Below are 19,420 nucleotides of genomic sequence, written 5' to 3' on the forward strand. Positions count from 1 at the left end.
GGCAGATTTCTGACTATTAGCTGAATATTATCTGTGAAGTAGCATAACAACCCTAGAATGTGAGTGGAGCTGGAGTTATACACTTGCTATGTGCTACCAGCATCTCCCCCCGCGTCACCCAGCGCAGGAGCTGGCACAGTGCTTGATTTTCATGGTCAGAATCTTAAAATAAGTCCGTTATCTCACTGTCACGGCTGGAGGAGGAGAAGAGATTAACTGCTGCTGCCTCTCCCAGCGCTGAGCGTGCTGAACAGCTGGCTCCAGGGCTCAGCTCCTGCCTTCTCATGCAAGACCAGAGCAGAGAGCTCCAAAACAGGGGCCTGAAGAAGAGCAAGAGCCACTTCTCCAGGTGTTGTACCCCAGGACCCTTCTCTCTGTGCGCAGGCAGGGTGTTTCCAACCATCACCTGGCAGAGGGCTGCTCACGAGGAGGCCCAAACCCAGCTACCATCTTTTCAAGCAACAGCCCTTTTTCTCAGCAATTGTGGGACGAGTTAAGATTTCCGCATTTGAGGAATAAAGGGTTTTCCCGTGCAAACACCAGCACAGAAGGTTTGATTTAGCAACAGAAGGCCTTTTGGCTCAAGGTCAGTAAAAGTGGAAGCACCACTTCACCACCTCGCTGTCTCAGGCATGTTGCAAAGCAGCTGATTAGGACACTGACAGTCCTAAATCAACTCATTGGTTTTAACCCTCCCAACACTGATTCTAGTGATTGCCCCAAAGGAAGCTGTGCACCATTACCCTGTTCAGCTCCACAGGAAAAGGAATTCCACAGCAGGAAGTCCAAATAAAGACATGGACCAAAGTGCCCTGAGGTAACATTTTAAACTGTTCTGGCTAGCTCTGCTTCAGTCAAACTATTCCCTGCAAAAATACCCTGGATGTTAAAATCATTGAACAAGTGTTTGCCTTCTGGGCTGTAACTGTTCAGAAATACCCATAATATTCTGTTATTCCCCCTATACAACTACTCCAACCTTTCTTCATCAAGCTGAGACTGTCTCCTGTGTGTGGCATCAGGACCTCAGAGCTTCGCAGGCACTGCTCTCCTCGCATGGACGGGCACAGTGCCCACGGGGAATGGACCAGACCTCTGGCACTAACCACACAACCATGGAATGGTTTGGGTTGAAGGGACCTTAAAGCTCCTCCAGCTCCAACCCCTGCCACGGGCAGGGACACCTTCCACTAGAGCAGCTTGCTCCAAGCCCCTGTGTCCAACCTGGCCTTCATCAACCAATAACCTTAATCAACCAAGCTGAGCCTAAAAGGGCACAACTGCAAGATCACCTCCAAAACACCAGTGAGAACACTGCACACTAAACGCAGTTCAGCAAAGTATACCAAGCCCTCCTATTCCCAAGCCCTCTGTTAAACCGGAATCACCAAAACACACGTGTATGGTGCTGAGCTGTCCTCAGGCACCACGGAATCATAGAACTGTTGGTGTTGGAAAGGAGCAGCTGCCACCCGAGAAGGAAGTGCTCCTTGGAAGGTCCCACGTCACCTTGCCAACCTCATGCAAGTATCTCAGATACTATCCAACATCTAAAGCACTGGCAGAGGTGACATTTGCAGTCAGAGTTGCTTTCCTACTGTGCTCATCCAAGACGTTACTGTTCTGTGTGATCACTTTCTGAGCACTTGGCAGATGATTGAAAAATGCCTTCCATGCTTCTCAGCCTCAAAGTGATTCTGTCCTGCAGAATCAGGGAACATTCCAGGGAAACATCAGCATTCAATGAGCCCCTCCTGCTGCTGGCCAAGTGCTCTCTGCAGTCGCTGGCAGGACAACCCTTCCTGAATGCATCTGACCAGAGCCATGTATCTCCTGCTCCGTGCGTGCTCTACCCAGTTCACTCATCTCTATGCACCTGATTGAAGCTAGGAACAACATGAAGCATGCCAAGATGGAAGCAGAAGGGCACACAGCACAGCAGACAATTGGCTCATGCTTTGCCTCTTTTTTTCCTGCCTATCTACCATCAATACCCTCCACACCTTCCCCTCTGCTTGTGAAGACAGGCACTGTCCCGCGGGTTTCCAGGCAGCTTGGGAGCAGTTAGGCAAGCTAATGAACAGCAGTGCAGCTGGCACTGGGCAAGAGGAGTGCCCTTCCCTTCCCTCTCCCCTCCAGGCATCTCTGCTTGGAGCAGAGGATACAAAGGGGAGCTCTCCCCCAGGCTCAGCAGGCTGCCAACAGGCAGTTGTGATGAGGGCAGTTTCCCCAGGGTATGAAGACATTCAGGTGCCTTTGCTTCCCCTCCTGCCTCCTCTGCAGCCACAGCCCGGACAGCGCAGCAGCAGCACAGGCAGTGGCAAAGGGGCAAAACCAGTTTGCTACAGGGCTGGAAACAGGTTCTGTTGGCCCCACAATTAACTACTGAGCTTTGCCTCTTGTAGGAGCACTCAGGATCACACCTTTGATTCCTCCCACAGGCAGGAAGGGGAAAATTCTGTACTTGTACTGCTCAGGGTGAGCAAAAAGAAATCCCAACCCAGGAATGTCTATTGGCAGCCACATGGAACGTGCCATGGCCAGCACCACTGAACATGGCGGGACACCACGTTCACCAGGGCTGTGGCATCTATATCATTGAAGTCTTTTGTGACAGCTGCAGCACAAATGAAGAAAAATGGGCTTTAAACCCATGAAGGTTTTCAACCCCTTTGGACATTTTAGATATGAGGCAGAAGCTCTTCCCTGGGAGGGTGCTGAGGCGCTGGCACAGGGTGCCCAGAGAAGCTGTGGCTGCCCCATCCCTGGCAGTGTTCAAGGCCAGGTTGGACACAGGGGCTTGGAGCAAGCTGCTCTAGTGGAAGGTGTCCCTGCCCGTGGCAGGGGTTGGAGCTGGAGGAGCTTTGGGGTCCCTCCAAACACAAACCAGGCTGGGATTCTGGGATCGAAACTGAAAAAACTATCCACAAATTCTGACTGGGAGTCTGCCATTGTGGAGTCTTTGGGGAGTTTTGGTTTCCTGCATCCCATCTTCTGCCTCCTACCCCGCACAACGTCTTTAATACTGCATCTCCAGGCAGAACTCAGCAGACACAAATTGTCTGTGAGCCTGAACTAAACATTCAAATGGACACACAACTCCCTCCAGCTCCATAAGGAGTCTAATGGATTTGTTTTGTCAAAACATGTCAGGTCATTGATGAAGCTCTGCGTGGGAAGTTAAACCTTTCCCTCGCGTAAACCCACAGCTTTCAAGCACAATAAAGTCCTGGGCAAACTTAGTTTTTGTCCTGAAAACCAGAACTTGCTCAGAGGCTCCTGCTTTGTATCTTGTCCTTTGTTTGGTGCAGCAGAAGCCAACCTGCACATGAGATTACTTCAGTTTCCTCCAGATGCACAGGTAGAGATTCCAATCACTTTGAAGTGATGCCAAAGACAGTAATTTCTGATAGCACTGAGAGGCAGGACTGATAAGAGGCAAGTTTCATCACCCCTCGTGTGATAATTACATAGCTGTAAAAAATAGATTAGTTGGCAGTACACAGAAAATACAAAGTTTGGAATAGTTCGGGAAAGCAAAGAGAAGCTTCTGTCAGAGACCAGCATGGAGCTGAGCTCTTTGTGGCTCTCTAGGGGGCTCTCACAGCAAGCACCAAACAAGCATTTTTCAGAGAGCATCTATTCCTAAGCCTCCTGTCTCCACAAGTGACTGACATGATCTGCAGCCATGTACCTGAAACTGGGAGGGTGCTCCTATCATCCACCATCAAACCCTTCACTGCAGACACTGAAGTACATCCAGAAGTTGTGAGGAAGATACTGGCTACAGTTTTATGGCTAATCTCATCTCAAGTCTTGATCCTGCAAGGGACCAGATCCTATAATAACCTTTAAACTTGTGAGGGTAAAAAGGAAAAGGAAACCTGGAAAGTTCTTTCAGTGGACAAGATCACCTAGATCAAGAGGCGAGACTTTTCGCACAAAGCCTGACCTCTCGCATGGGTATGATAAACTACACACAGTGTAGCTTATCATCACAGTGGCATATTCACCACTGAAAACACACAGCAGGTTTAACATGCCATGCTGCTGGGCATTGGATCAATGGTCTCTGTCTTAAAAAACACATCCTCACACCTTTTGAACTGTTCTTTTTGCTTCTGACCCATAAAAGAGAGAAGAAATACCTCATGAGGACAGGCTGAGAGAGCTGGGCTGGGGCAGCCTGGAGAAGAGAAGGCTCCTGAAGGGGAGACCTTAGAGCAGCTCCAGTGCCTGAAGGGGCTGCAGGAAAGCTGGAGAGGGGCTTGGGACAAGGGATGTAGGGACAGGCCAAGGGGAATGGCTTTAACCTGCCAGAGGGGAGACTGAGATGAGCTCTTAGGCAGAAGCTCTTCCCTGTGAGGGTGCTGAGGCACTGGCACAGGTGCCCAGAGAAGCTGTGGCTGCCCCATCCCTGGCAGTGTTCAAGGCCAGGTTGGACACAGGGGCTTGGAGCAAGCTGCTCTAGTGGAAGGTGTCCCTGCCAGTGGCAGGGCTTGGAGCTGGAGGGGCTTTAAGGTCCCTTTAACACAAACTGGTCTCTGATTGTACAGTGATTTTGTGTTTACAATTCAGTCATTTGGTGTGCACAGACAATGCCAAGATCTCAAGTGCATGAGATTGTCAGTCATCAGCCTGGCTTGCTACCACTCTAAGGTCTACACTGACCATTTCAATGGATTTTCAAAGGCAGATTCCAGTCAATGGTCAGAAATCCTTACTGGCTGCAGAATTCCAAGTGAGAGAAGTTACAGAAAAGGAGCAAACACTCCCCATGAGGTTGCAATTCCATAGGGATATCATGAACACATAAATCCTCACTAATGCCCTGTTACCCTGTAATTTCTTCACATTTCATTATCACAGAAATATTTTGCAGTATCAGGCCAAACCATGGCTGTCTGAACTCTCCTGTTTATACACCAAGAAAAAATAATACACTGCTACCCTTCTTCCTGTGTTAGTAAAATTACTTGTGTCCTACAGCACAAGAGGTAGAAGTCACAGCATCCTACAGTCACCCAATAAAGCTGCCACAAGTGATCAGAGTGGGGCATGCAAAGGGAATCTAAGATTTGTCCTAATTTACTCACACTCCTTGTTAACAGCCTGAAGTGAACTCTCTTTTCCCCTTTCCTTGTAAGTAACGTAACTACCAGTGTTCACTCACAAATAAGTGCAGGCAAGTAAAGGAATGTACTTGATAATCTTATCTAAACGCTCCAGCAAAATTAGAGTATCAGGAATTAAAACATCAGTGTTCTTCCTTGCCCTCCCCTGCATGTACGAGTCTGCTGTATGCAATGGTAAAATTGTAATAGCAGGACTACAATATCCAGAGCTGGATATTCTGAGCATCTTAAAATCACACCTCCAAGAAAACAACCTTGAGGACATGGAGCAGGAAATCCCTACTCACCTGGACGTGGTCTGTCCAGTTCTCCTGAGTCATGGTTTTCTGAAAAGACAAAATTATTTCAGAGCTGTCTTTGAAACAAAAGAAGAATGCTGCATAAAGCAAGCTGAAATTTCACACACATCTTCCACACTGCCATCAACTGTGCTTGAGGAATGTGTTCTGGAGCACACGGGAAATCTCTGCTTCTCAGATGTCACCAGCCGGGGCATGGCACAAAACCAGCTTAGATGAAGTAAACCAGACAATTGCTACACTACAGCACATGGACAAACCCCCTCATCCGCAACCCAAGGACACAGGCAGTGGCAGGACTTCCCTCTGCAGTAGCCTGAAATCTCATTATCACCTGGAGCTGGGCTCATTTCCAGGACACCGACCACCTTAACAACCCCCTGCAAAGCACAGCGGTGTTTCTGAGTGCCTCAAGGCTCACATGGTGCCCTTGGAATGACAGAGACAGCACTGAGCGAAGCTGAAACAGGCCACGGTCTGGGGGAACATGTGGATCACTGCTGCTGCCTTTACCTTGGATTTGCAGTATGTCCATGGACTGCTCAACTCAACAGCTGCCCCAGCAGAGCTGTCCCCACAGGCTCCAGTAATGGGAGTGATCTCAGGGATCACCTGCAAGGCTGAGCCTTCAGAATACTTTTCTCAACAGCCCAGTCATGAAAAATCCACTGGAATCATGAGGTCTGAGAAAGGAACCCCATAAGCTAAAATCCCCATTCCAGTGCAGCTCAGAGCCAACCTTCAGGAGAAACCAGGATGGGACCTTCTCTCCACTCTGCCAAGAACATGGGCTGCATGAGACTGACTGGCCAGCCAGACCTGAGCCTCCCCCCCACTTCTGGCAGTGGTAACAAGGATCAGTAGTGCCACTTCATGGAAAGGTACAAGAGCAAACAGGGAGTAAAGGCCTCAAAGTAAACATCTTTGAGATATACAAGCATGTAATTTAAATACTAGTGATATAAAGGAGGCATTTAACCAGCTGAGAATGGTAAACAGAGAACACCAAAGAGCTCTCAGAAGAAGGGACCGTATCCAGAAACAGCTGCCAAATGTACCTTAATGGAAGCAACCAGCCAGCTTGGATACTTGAAATCAAGCAAATACTCCAAAACAAAGGAAGTGGAAGGCCAAAGAGAGCAGAACACCAGATCAAGAATCCAGTCCACTCTGCTAAACAAATACACCTGGATAAATGCTCTTTGCTCTTTTACTGCAGATGACCAAGCTCTCTAGAATGATGTCATCCAACATTAAGGCTTTGAGATGCAGGATGCTGGAAGGCTCAATCCTCCCCAGCTCTTCTGTCAGGGATCTGACAGGCAGCAAAGGCAGATCAGAGCCTTCACTGATGGATCAGGAGGTCTTGGAAGCAGAACTGGCTGTGTCAGAATGGTGTCATCAGGTCACCACCACTCAAACCCATCTTCACCTTCAAAGAACTGGGGGGTGGGTATCAGAAAAAACACATGGGTCTGCCTTCCTCTGGACATCAAATGAATCCTCTTTGGGCACAAGAACAGGCACTTTTGGAGGAGGTTTCTCATTTCCTGAAAACTGGCTCTCTGAAGATCAGATCAGTTGTTCTGTAGGAACATCTGAACAACCTCTTGGGCTCTGTTAAAACTGTTAAAAAAGCTTCTTGTATCTACACCTGCAGGTGAAGCACCACCTCATGTTTGGCCAATACAGCTTGATAATGCAAAATTCAAGAAATGGAAACATTTTGCTATGATATTTGCTCTCTTGTGGTCCTTGTCCTTCGCAGTCCTATTGCTACACCTGGATACAACATGTGCAAGCTGTTTTTTTTCCAGAAGAGGCAGAACAAAACCTTACTCTCAGCTGGTACAACCTGCTTCCAGGCACAGGATAAGGATGAATGCCAGATTCTCAAGAGAAGCATCAAAACTGCCTTGCTAACAAGAAGAGAAATGTGCTCCCCAGCACAGTGTGCCCAAGAGCATCCAAAGGGCAGTGACTTGGCTCAGTACACTCCTGAGAGGGGAGGAGAAACCATAGTGAAGTAATTCTGCAGAGAGTCAGCCTCCGAGCTGCCTCCTGGAAACCTGCTCCTCAGAAGGAACTAAAGGCATCTTCTTATTTCTACAAGCCCCCAGTGCCAGGACAAGTACCAGCACATCTGGAAAGAGAATTTGGAGGCTGGACAACAGGAGTGGAAAGCACCACCATTTTGCTCAGCAGTAACATGGCTGTCAGCACAAAAGAGCTTCTGTGGCAAGTTTGGGCCATACCTATCACAGCCAAGCCACAAGTACCAAAGCAAAGTGCCTACGAAGAACCCAGCAATGTGAACTGCCTAAACCCTAGTGTTAAAAAACCCAACACACAACCCCCCAAAACCTCTCTAGCCAGTACGCTCCTGCTTATTTGAGACAGCTGAGAGAAAATACGTCTCTGGAGAGATATCCTGACCTACCTAGATGGGTCTCAGAACACTGCTGAGGATGCCGAGGCAAACTAGCACCCAAGTCTGAGCAGTCCTGACACCCAGTCATTAGAATATGAATGGACACGCAAACTATTCACTCAGAATAAACAGGCCCAATGGCAGATCCATTGCATTTCTGTACAATAATCATCACAATGAAAACTTGCTCGTATACTATCAATACATTCCAATCAGATCAATTATGTTATTAGAAATGCAAAAGAAACAAAAAGCCTCATTCACAGCCACGGCACACAATGGGGAAACGTACCTCAACGAATCTCTTGTAAAAGAGGTATTTCAGAGTTCTCAAGTGCCGCTGATTTACGACATTAGGGCAGAGAGCTGGAAGAAGGAGAAAGACATTTAAGTACACAACACAGCTGAAATTCCTTGAAGTTTAACTGTCTAGACATGCCATTTTTCCTTCCCCAGTTTCAAACTCAGTATGTAGAAGGCAGGATGCCATCACGCTTGGAACAATGATGGACAGACACACACACTGTCAGCTTAGCTAAAGAAACTGTTATTTACACTCTCACCCATGATTAGCAATGCTAATCCTTGGTTCTGATATCTCTGGTTCTACCACCTTGCAATGATAAGATGCACTTGCTGGTTCAATACACTTCCCAATGACTTCACACCTTTAATTAGGTGGTATCCTCATAAAGGCACCACCTCCAGTCTCTAGAGGCTGTGTTCTTCTGATTTAATTGGAACCTGTGCTGTTAACTCATTGAAGCATTCTTGAGCATGTTCCTCAGGATGTAAACTTGTGGCTAAAGTTTATCTGATAAAATACATATCCATGAGAGAGACTCCATCTCCATACATGGAGGGAGGTCACTATTGTTTTGCTGAGCTAGCAAGCAACAGTTGTTGTTAGTATTTTTATTACTGTCATCTTCATTAGCTAGGCCTCATTATAACTGCAAAAAACAAGGTCTTCACATAGCTCCTTGTTTTGAAATCCAGCACAAAGAGAGATAACGCAGAAGATAAAATACATTAACCAGGATTAGCATACATATCTGTCAGTTCTTGCTGGATGCTGGTATGCATGTACAAGGAAAGGTTTAACCAAACCCTTAGCTGGGGTTTCAGTGGCTAAACCCATCTCACTAGTAGTCAGAAGGAGCAGGACCAGGAATTGGAAATGGCAACAGAAACCAGTAAAGTGAAAGGAAAAGCCCCCCTTGAATCAACATACACCAGGAGAAACCGATGTTACCAAGTCAAAGGACCTCAGAGCTTTGCACTCCCCCTGCCCCACACATATGGCCATGCCCAAAGAATAAAACCTGAGAGAATGCCAGCCCCTGAATCTAGAGGGACAGGAACTGATGTCCCACTGGTTACAGCAGCATCACGCCATAACTTGACCATTTCCACCTCAAATAGAAATGTTTGAAGCTGTTACTTATAAGCTTATCTTCCACAGTGTGACAACTTATCCTCACCCTCCAAAGATGTGAGGAAATTATTGTAATTATCTCACTGGACATTACCCCAGTAAATAGCGATCTTTCCTCTGGATGTTATCCCAAGACCCAAAGGAACGATCGGCAGCTCATGGAAAGCAACACTCTTTGAAGAAGGTGAGATCAACGTAAGAGTTAATGATATCACCTCCTGACTTCGAGATTTCAAAGCACTTCAGAAAGGAGCAGAGCATGGCTGCTCTGGGTCACCCAGGAGATCCACTGAGCTTAGAGGAAATAACCAAAGCTCAGGACTTGGCAGAACTGAGGAGTTTTAAGTGCACAGGTATCTGTGAGGGAAGCAGGACAGAGCAACATGGATGGACTGTAATAGTTTTGGAGCCACGAGCAGCATTTTCTATTCTGATGGAGCAAAATAACTGAGTTTTAATTCAGTTTTCTATATTTGATTACAAAAAGCACAGAGGGACTAATCAAAAGTGTGAGGATGAAAAGGTCACTTGGCTAGAGACAACGAAATGAGGAGTTCAAAGAGCTAAGGCAGAACAGCAAAATAAAACCAACAAGATGGACTTCAATAAACTCAAGGAACTGGCAGGTAAGATTTCATGTGAAAATACTTTCTAAGGGGAAAGGAGTTAAGAAGGGCTGGCAATGGAAGCACTGGAAGTGAAGCAACGGACCTAACTCCTAAATCAGAAACTTCTACTGATCTCAGTCCCAAGAAAGAAGTTAAAAGAACATGGAAAGTGGAACACACGCATACAAAAGAACAGGACAAACACAAAATTGGTACAGCCAAAGTAAAACATGAGGTGCATCTGTCAAAGTCATAAAGGCAAAAGATTTCATCCAGCCTCTTGGAGGAAAAAAACCCAAACAAAGAAAACACAACAGAAGTGAAATGGCAACGCTAGAGGAGAACTGGCATAGGTGGCACAAGAGATGGCAAACCTTCCACCTTAGAGGTCTTTATCAATAGGTTCCATGTTCATTAGGGACTGTAGCAACAAGACAAGAAGGAATGGGTTTAAATTTAAACAGGGGAAGTTTATACTGGATATAAGGAGGAAGTTTTTACTATAAGGGTGGCGAGGCACTGGAATGGGTTGCCTAAGGAAGTTGTGAATGCTCCACCCCTGGCAGTGCGCAAGGCCAGGTTGGACAGAGTCTTGGGTGCCGTGGTTTAGTGTGAGGTGTCCCTGCCCATGACACGGGGGTGGAACTGGATGATCTCAAGGTCCTTTCCACCCTAACTATTCTATGATTCTATCCTCCCTGCATATCAGCAGTAGCAGAAGGAGCTCCTTTGGCTTTGGGGCAGGAGGGTGACACAGATGGGACTGCTGAGCCTTTGCCAGACCTTTTCTCTGACCATCTATCTACACCTTACATCTGCAGAAATCCAATCCAGAAATCTGCTTCGGGACAGAGCAACTCATTTAGCTGAGTGAACAGGAGTCTGAACTCAGGTCTCCTGCGACAAAACCAATGTTGGTGCAAAAGACAACATTCTAAGCTCTCCAGAACAGGGACCATGCTTCTATTCAGTGTTTGCACAATGGGGTTTTGGGACCATGACTGGGTTGTGGAGCACTAGTGGAATACAAAAGGTATAACACTATAACAGCACCTCTTTGGGCATATGTTAACTCTTAACCTGACAGCTGCACCACAACAGTGCTTCATCTGAACCACACTTCACATCTGGGACTGACTCAGAAGCAAAAATCCCAGCCTGCTCTCGGCCGTTAGCACAGAGTCAATGGCCATCAGCAACACAGAGGAAGTCAAACTGAAATCCATCTGTCACACAGGGTATGAAACCCACAATACACACACTCGTAACATGGGTGAGATGTGCCTACTGGGGACATGGCGCAATGCGTTTTTAGGTGTGGTGTGTGGCTACCACTCCCAGGTGATACACGATGCCTCCTGAGCTGGGATGTGGACCCAATCCTCTCTTTACACTGCCCTGAGAGCTTGACTTCCATTCACAATGAGACTCCTTCACCCTGGCAGAACAGAATATGCCAGACAAAGCACACCTTGTCTGGGGACAAAGTAAAGGAGCCTTTTCTTAACAAAACCAGGGTACCTGAAACACAAGAGGCTTTTACCCTGGTATTGCTAAGGATTAAGGACTGCAGGGAATCCCCTGAGAAGCAAGCTGGGCATTAGTCTCTCATGTATTATGAGCTTAGGCCCCACGTGTGAATTAGTGAAGGGTAGGGCAGGACTCAAGAAAACCACTTCAAAGATGCACTGGTGCCTCTCATCAAATGCTCTGTGCCACTACAGATCAGGGTCAGCAATCCTCAGAAAGGCAGGTGAAACAGCAGAGGCCCCAGAGTACCCCCCAGCCCCTGAGCACCTGCCCAAGTGACTGGAGGAAGAGCAGAGAGCACAGCACAAGGGTTTGATCTATGCCTAAAGGAGAAAATGCCCTGGTGTGGTCTTTAGACATGCACGTGCCTGGGTATGATGAATTCATGCTCAGAACTACAAGGACAGGGCCAGCTTTTCCAACTCAAAGATTGGAGCTGCTGGCCTGCTTGTCTTGGTCTAACACAGATCATCTTCAGTAGACAAAAATGTATCTGAGAAGGTAATAGCCCCGGAAAGGATCCTGGGATGTTCAATCCCCTCTCCCTTCAGCTTGACTCTGCGGCCACTGCACCCTCATGAATGGCTGGCTCCTATCTCCTGATGTCCAAGCCTAGAGGTTCTTTTCAGTCACAGTGCTGTGTGGAGCTGCGCCAGTATGTAACAGGAGAGCTAAAACACTCTGAAGGAAAATCACCATGGAAGTAGAGGGAAACAACCCTTGTAAAACAAATGTAAAGGGAAGGAATAACCTTCTGCTGCGAGGAAAAGGGCAAAAATATTTGAAACTTCCCCCTTCCAAAATCATCCCTGTGGAGCTCTAACAGTCATTCCTGGCTCTCTAACAGAGCATCTTTTGAAAGTGCCCAGTGTGGACTCCAACAGTCCTGCTGGAGCTCTTCCTGGTGCCTGCCCTGGGTTGTGTCCGCAGCTCTCCAGGACCTGAGGACAGCGGTGCCTCACCTGAGGAGAGATGCACAGGCTGCTGAGCAGCCCTCGTCTGCCCTCTGCTGCCCCAGCGCTGAGGCACTGGGAACACTTCATCTGGCCGACCAGAACTGGGGCTTAGTGACGAAGGTTCACACCAGATGGAAATGAAAGATTAAATGAAAAGGATAACCTGGTGGTCAGATGAAGAGAAACACTTCTCTTAATTTATGCTAAAAAGAACCCGGTTTAAAGAGTATGGTAAAAACATCAGCATCACATTCAAACCTGGAGGTGCTCAGATGATTTACTACACTTCTACAGGACAGCTGCTCCCTGTGCATTCAGCTACCATCTCTCTTCTGTTAACACTGCTACTATCTGCGTTACTGCCACACAGGCACTAAGGCCCAGTTTCTGAGGACAGTTGTACTTTTCAGAGTGGCATCACTTCTACCTCATACCCAACGAATTTTCAGTGGGAACTGCCACTGAACCCTCTGTGCTACGCCAGCTGTGCAAAGCACCAGAAAACAGCCTCAACCCCTTGCAGGGTCTGTCCCATCACCTCTGAGAACTGTTCTGACTGACACTTGAATTTGTAAATCTAAGTCAGGCTCACAGGGTCTCCAAAGAGTAGTAAGTAATTAGCCTGCAGAAGCTACAGGCTCATTACAGCAGAGCATGCTGTCCCACGGGTGAGAAAAGACTCTATAAAACCCAGTTTCCTCAACCACATGCCATTTCTGCCCAACTTCTTCCTTCCCCACTAAAGCCAGTTAAATAGAATTCACACACAATTTACTGGGGCACCTTTGGGAACTGGCAGAAAATCTTCCCCTTACCAGGTGTGTTAATAGGAATGCTGGAATATGGTTCCAAAAATGAAGAGGTGGAACTGATCTAAGGTGATCCTTTTTTTTTTTTGCCCCTGGGGTTCCAGATCCTGTTTATATTGGACCAACCTCCCAGGGGGCTCCAAAACGTAAAACTGGCAGTTCCAAGGGGTGTTTCAAATCTTAATGGGTGATCACCACCTATATTTTGCTTAGAAGACAGTGAAACCTACTGTGAGCAGTAAGAGTGAGCTCGGGCAGTGAAATATGAAAAGTAGATTCGGAACTGCAAGAACTGAGTCACCTACAAGTTTGCCTTCTCATATCAAGAAAACCCTATCCTCCTCCTGCCTTTCTCACTGAAAGCCACTTCCCTCTTGTGCTGCTGCTCTCAGCCTCTATCAGCAAGTGGAGTCATGGGTGAAGAGGAGATAGAAAGCAGCAGAAGACTGAAGCATCAAACAAGCCCACAATCAGGTTAGGTAACAAAGGGTCAGTTTTACCTCTCTGCCAGCTTTTGGTGGAGCTACTGAGAACCAGAGAAATGGGGGCTTCATCTGTATGGTTCACCTAACCTGCTTCCTTTCTGTAGGCTCTTTCCTTGCAGTCAGATTTACTTCCACTAAAGAATGGAGAAAGAACACCCAGAAACCCAGAAGAAGGGAAAGCACAGCGGCCGGAAGAAAGGAAAGCCATGTTATTCCAGCTGTCACCATTTCCCAGTTCAGTTCAAGCAGGATCAGCACTACAGCAGAAATTCCTCTGTAGGCATGCATCCCTTTCCAAAACACTTCAAAGGAGAATAAAATAGCCACAGTTTGGTGAAATGAGAAGCTCTGCTCTGAATTACATCTGATATTATGTAAAAAATAAACACCTACTTTCATCTATGAAGTATGAGAGTCAGTCAGCACTGGTTTTAGCTGCCCTAAATCTGGCATCTTGTCTAAACAGAAGCCCGCATCCCCTCTCACATCAGCAGAGGCGGACAGCCCTATCTAGCAAGTGACTTATCCTGCGCTGTAGACACTGCAGTTTGCACGGGATAAGTCACTCTCTGATGTGTAGGAAGGAATGGGATCTGCATCTACGTCAAGGAATGTGTTGTCATTACCACCAGTGAATGTGTTGTGGAGGACCAACAAGATTTGGCTATTATTAGCAGCACCGTCTGCAACACCATCACCAGGCTGAGGACACTGCATCCACAGAGAACACCTGGGATGAGCACATACATGCTCCTCTCCTAGAACTTTTCTCTCCTAGTTTCTCAGGATTTTGCACGTGAACAGTTCCATCATTTCACCTCTACAGTTCATACCATACCCTTGGTGCACCTGTCACAAGGAAAGGGGAACAACTCAATTCTCTTTACAGATCATAGCAGACAATAGAGCCTACTGAACGACCAACCTTGTAGAGCAGGAAAACTTCTGAAGACAAGTGAACTCCTGGGAAGGTTTTAGATTTTAAATAAATCACCCTCATATGTCTCAGCTTTTACACCAATGTGCTAATTTAATTATATTTACTTAGCCTCCAATGGGGGTTTGTAAGAATTATCTTACTAAGTTTTGAATGCCAGTCTGAAGATGTGAAGATTAAGATGCAACAGAGTGCTGCTGCCAGGTGTAATAAGCCCACAATTTGTGGTTAGAAAACTCCTTTCAGTCCAAGAAAAGAAAATTGCAGATCTTGAGGTGCTGATGGAAAGCTTTGCAGGGTAAAACCTAACAGTGCACCTAAAGGTGTCTGAAGGAAGGTCCCAAAGAGAGGGAAAAGATCAACAGTCCCTGTTAACAACCAACCAAAGCAAACCAAAGTAGATTTCATTATGTAACTACTAGTGAAGCAGATCTAGTCACTGATGTAAAATGTGTTACCACTCTCAGAAGGCTGGAAGAGCCTTCAAATTCCCTTCCACCAACCCTAGTTTATGCAAAGAATACAAAGGGCTGTGAGGCTCCTGCTTCCCAAGGGTTATCTCTTCCCAGCTGACAGACCCATAACTCAAGAAAACAGATCCCCAGACGAATGATGACTTGCCTCTTATGTGAGTGGAATGGAGTCATAACTCAAAGCTGACCATCATGTGTTTACGTAGAGCCTTTCTGAGGTCAAGATTTATTTCCCATCATGGCAGAAGCAGTCTATTAGTCACAAGCACTTCATTCTTTGACAGTCCAAAGTGATAATTCCCATAACTTACCAGCTTTGTTTTTCAATATCATTAATTAAACCCTGAAACTCCCCGTGATGAATTGCAGCAGAGATTTCTTGCTGAACATGGAAGAAGACAAATTGACCTCATCTGTTCTCTGCTGGTGAGATAAGTCCACAATGTGTTGCAATATCGCATACCTGGATCAACGTTAAACCGCTCTAGGAGCCTGAAGACCAGCTTGCTTAGCACTTTGCGGTTAAATTTCTCCGGCTTGTACCTGCACAGGCCTTGGTACTGTCTGTAAGCAAATAAATGAAATCTGAAAGAAACATCTCTGGAATCTCCTGAACTTTTTTGCTTCCCAAATAGCAGAGATTTAGCAGCAGAGGCATTTGGGTTTGCTATGCGCTGGTATGAACAATCCCCAACTTTTCCTAAATTACAGCCAAAAGCCAACAATACAACCACACACATTGCCCAGCCAGTGACTGAAGCAGGTCCAGAGGCTTATTTTAAAGAAAGAGAAAGCAAGCAACTCCCAACTCCCTCTTGTCTTTTTTCAGAAGCAAGACTGCAGCTATTGCATCTGCACTGTGAGCTTGACTCTGCTGTTGGGTCTGTGACTGACAGGAGCTATTCTAGTGAGAGGCAGTTTATAAACTAAGACACACACAACTTTCATGAGCGCAGGGAGGTTAACCACTTGCAGCTCTTGTTTTTCTGCCACTTCATCACAGTATTATCTTCCTGCAAAACCTGTACAACCGATACTGAAACTTGCCCTTGTCTGCAGCAAAGCACGAGAGTGTGATTGCTACAGCCTGCTGGAGAAAGCTTTGATATTGCTGTATTGCTAAGAACTACTGCCCAGGTTTCATCTTGCACTCATCTCTCCTGGCAGGAGCTGAGCATCTGTCACTAGGAATGACACCTCTGTCTCACGGGCTCTGTGGCACAGGCACCAGAATTTACTCTTTCTCAGCTGAAGAGTAAATATATTGCACTCCACTGTGCTGAGGAATTATCTTAGATAGAAGATACTCTCCTCTGACAGCAACTTGGCCCCAGATGTTTAGAAAATCAACAAATGTTTCTACCTTGTGATGTCTTTGATGTTAAAATGGGGTTCACACCACGTGTCCAGGATGTGCAAGAGCTTGCTCTGGAGCTCAGGATATTCTTCCACATAATCTTCCACCAAGTTAGCTTTATCTTGGAGCAGTAGCGGCGTGCACATCTAAGAAAAGAAATCACATTTAAAGCCTGTGCCCTGCCTTTGATCACCATGTTCCACAGAGTGAGAGCTGCAGCATACAGAAGGCCATGAAGAAGAGGTCCATGACACTACAGACTGAAACCTGGCTGGGGGCTGCCCTGTTCCCTGCTGCTCAGACATGGTGAGCAGGTCACACCCCCCCTGCTCAACAACCAGCACTGCCTGAGAGAGTGATGGGACATTTTCAACAGAAACATTAGGAAAGCTTCCAGACAGCAAAAGCACTAAATTCCATCAGTGATAACCATCCCTGGCAGTGCTCAAGGCCAGGTTGGATGGGGCTTGGAGCAAGCTGCTCTAGTGGAAGGTGTCCCTGCCCATGGCAGGGGGTTGGGGCTGGGTGAGCTTTAAGGTCCCTTCAACCCAAATCAGTCTGGGATTCTATGAATATTTTAGAACAGTGGCTGCAGCATGAGAAGCACTCTGGTAGGGTGCAATGGGAACTACGAAAACACACTGTGTCACTTCTCCCTAGATGAAAAGGGTCCATCGGCACTGCAGCAGTTGCTTCTTGGGAACAAAGTAAAGCCTCAAGTGAGAGGCAGCACAACTTGGAGGGTCATGATGGATCTTCTGCTTAACAAAAGGTGGATCTGATGACAGAGAAGCTTGCAGAGGGTATGACTCACCTTCTCCACATCTTGATCTGGCTGCAATTTTAGCTTAATACTCAGTATGGCTGCCTAGAAAATACAAGGAAAAAGTTGTATGTTTAGGAGAACACCACCACAGTGGATAAATGGGCATTAGTCCATCCAAAGTTAAGTATACACTATTATACAAATGTTTAATGTGTGAATGATTCCGGTTAGATTTTCAAGTATAAATCATATAAACATTTAGCTACATGCATACCTCTTAGAAACAAGAACACTCCTGGCAGAGCTGCATATTCCGAGCAGCAGCATACCCTGGAGCAAGAATTAAAGATTAAGTTGTCTGGCAAGAAAGAGTGAGAAAGCTGGGACAGAATCAGCTTAGAGGGTATTTTCCATCACTATCATTTGAAACCACAGCTGACCCAGCACCACTTTCTTAATGAACATTATCCACCTTGCTCTGCCTTCTGAATGCCATGAAATAGTTGCATTTTGTGCAAGCAATTCAAGATTTAAAAGACCCTGAAATCAAGAGGTCTTTGACTCCACCCCCTTGGAAGTGCCAGGGTTCATCAGTCAGAAAGATGGGAAGAATGGCATTTTCCCTTTTGTGGTATCTACAAATCTCTGATAAGCCAAGACCTGCCACGGTCACAAAGGAACCCCCAACCAGGATCTTCTGCAGATGAGGAAACTGCTGCAGTGAACTGCAGGAACTCTGACAGCAAGAAGAACTGGTTCAGCCACTGTCTCTCCTGTCCCAGGCCGGTGATTACAAAAATGCATGAAGATCTAACTGTGCACTGCTGGGGAGGCAGGTAAACTAAGTAAGATTGTAAGCAGTTAATAGCGTCTCCTTTCTGGAGTGTATGAGAATACCAGGACCTGAGGTACAGAATAAGCTTACAACAGTGTTCTTTAATAGAGTGTATTGTTCCTGTCAATAGAGTAGTAAGAGCAAGGAGCCTTCTAGCACATTACGTGTTAGTACTGATGTAAATGTGAGTGAGCTGAGCTATGAAGAATGTTTGACATGAAGAGTCCTTCTAATCACTTTGCACAGTAAGGCTGTATTTTCCCAAATGGTTGTAAACAGTGTTTGAAAACACATCTCTAGCCCATGCAGAGCCCATCATCAGCTGAGGGCACAAACCCAGGTTTATTCAGATGAGGGCTTAGAGGAAAAGCTCTCATCCTCATCAGCCTTCTCTGCTCTCCTTTCTGAGAGATTGATTCTGCTTGGAGAGAAAGATCGTGGAAACGAAGGATTTGTCAAAATAGGTGCATTTTGGATCTGTGCTGGTTACAGAATGAGTAAACAAACCTAATACAGTAAAAAATGCGCATTCCCCCCGGCAAACACACACCTCAGCATTACACTTCACCTGGGTGAAAACCTCATAGAGCTAATCAACCAGAAAAGCAAGCTAAGTGGGAGTCACAGCACCCCTTGAGACACATCCCCAGCCATCTCTCCTAGCACTGAGATGACCCCTCAAGTTAACTGGCTGCTGGAATACCACATTCTGCACCACAGCCCAATCCCCACAGCTCATGGAGCCCTGCTCACAGAGGAAGCCCTGGCTTCCACCACCTTCTGGGGAATTCCTGTGGGCACTTCATCTGCTGCCTCAAAGACTGACTGTACCAAAGCAGACACACACAGAGCAGCAGATGGGTTTTCAATCTTACTGTTCAGAAAGAACAGAGATATGCTTTTGTCCCTGCTTGTTTTGGGTTGGTCTGTGGGGGTTGGGGTCGTTTTTAACACAAAACGAACACTGCATCACCAACAGTCCAGGCTTCATTCCAAAAGAGGAATCAGCGGATGAGCTTTAAGTGACAAAAGCAGAAGCTAATGTTAATGCAGTGACTGTGTGCTGCAAACCAGAGACTGACGAGAAAGGCACATTATCACATTATCATTCCTCAGCCTGGCTAAATCTTCAACCAAATCTCCCTCTCCTACTCCAAAGTTTATAACTGAAAAAGGATCATTCACATTAGATATGAGGCAGAAGCTTTTCCCTGGGAGGGTGCTGAGGCCTGGCACAGGGTGCCCAGAGAAGCTGTGGCTGCCCCATCCCTGGCAGTGTTCAAGGCCAGGTTGGACACAGGGGCTTGGAGCAAGCTGCTCTAGTGGAAGGTGTCCCTGCCCGTGGCAGGGGTTGGAGCTGG

The 19,420-nt window shown here is 46.6% G+C and overlaps 1 protein-coding gene across 1 annotated transcript in view; it reads right to left on the reverse strand.

Moving 5' to 3' along the window:
- Positions 1-19,420, reverse strand: part of EXD3 (exonuclease 3'-5' domain containing 3) — a 287,857-nt gene that overhangs the window by 161,321 nt on the left and 107,116 nt on the right. Inside the window, 5 exon segments of the mRNA XM_057419277.1 lie at positions 5,423-5,461; positions 8,158-8,231; positions 15,565-15,665; positions 16,465-16,604; positions 17,273-17,326. Coding sequence (XP_057275260.1) covers positions 5,423-5,461; positions 8,158-8,231; positions 15,565-15,665; positions 16,465-16,604; positions 17,273-17,326 — 408 coding nt within the window.

This window comes from Pezoporus wallicus, unplaced genomic scaffold, assembly GCF_028554395.1.
Source record: "Pezoporus wallicus isolate ANWC-B61680 ecotype Strahan unplaced genomic scaffold, APGP_CSIRO_Pwel_v1 contig_10790, whole genome shotgun sequence".
Lineage (NCBI taxonomy): Eukaryota > Metazoa > Chordata > Aves > Psittaciformes > Psittacidae > Pezoporus > Pezoporus wallicus.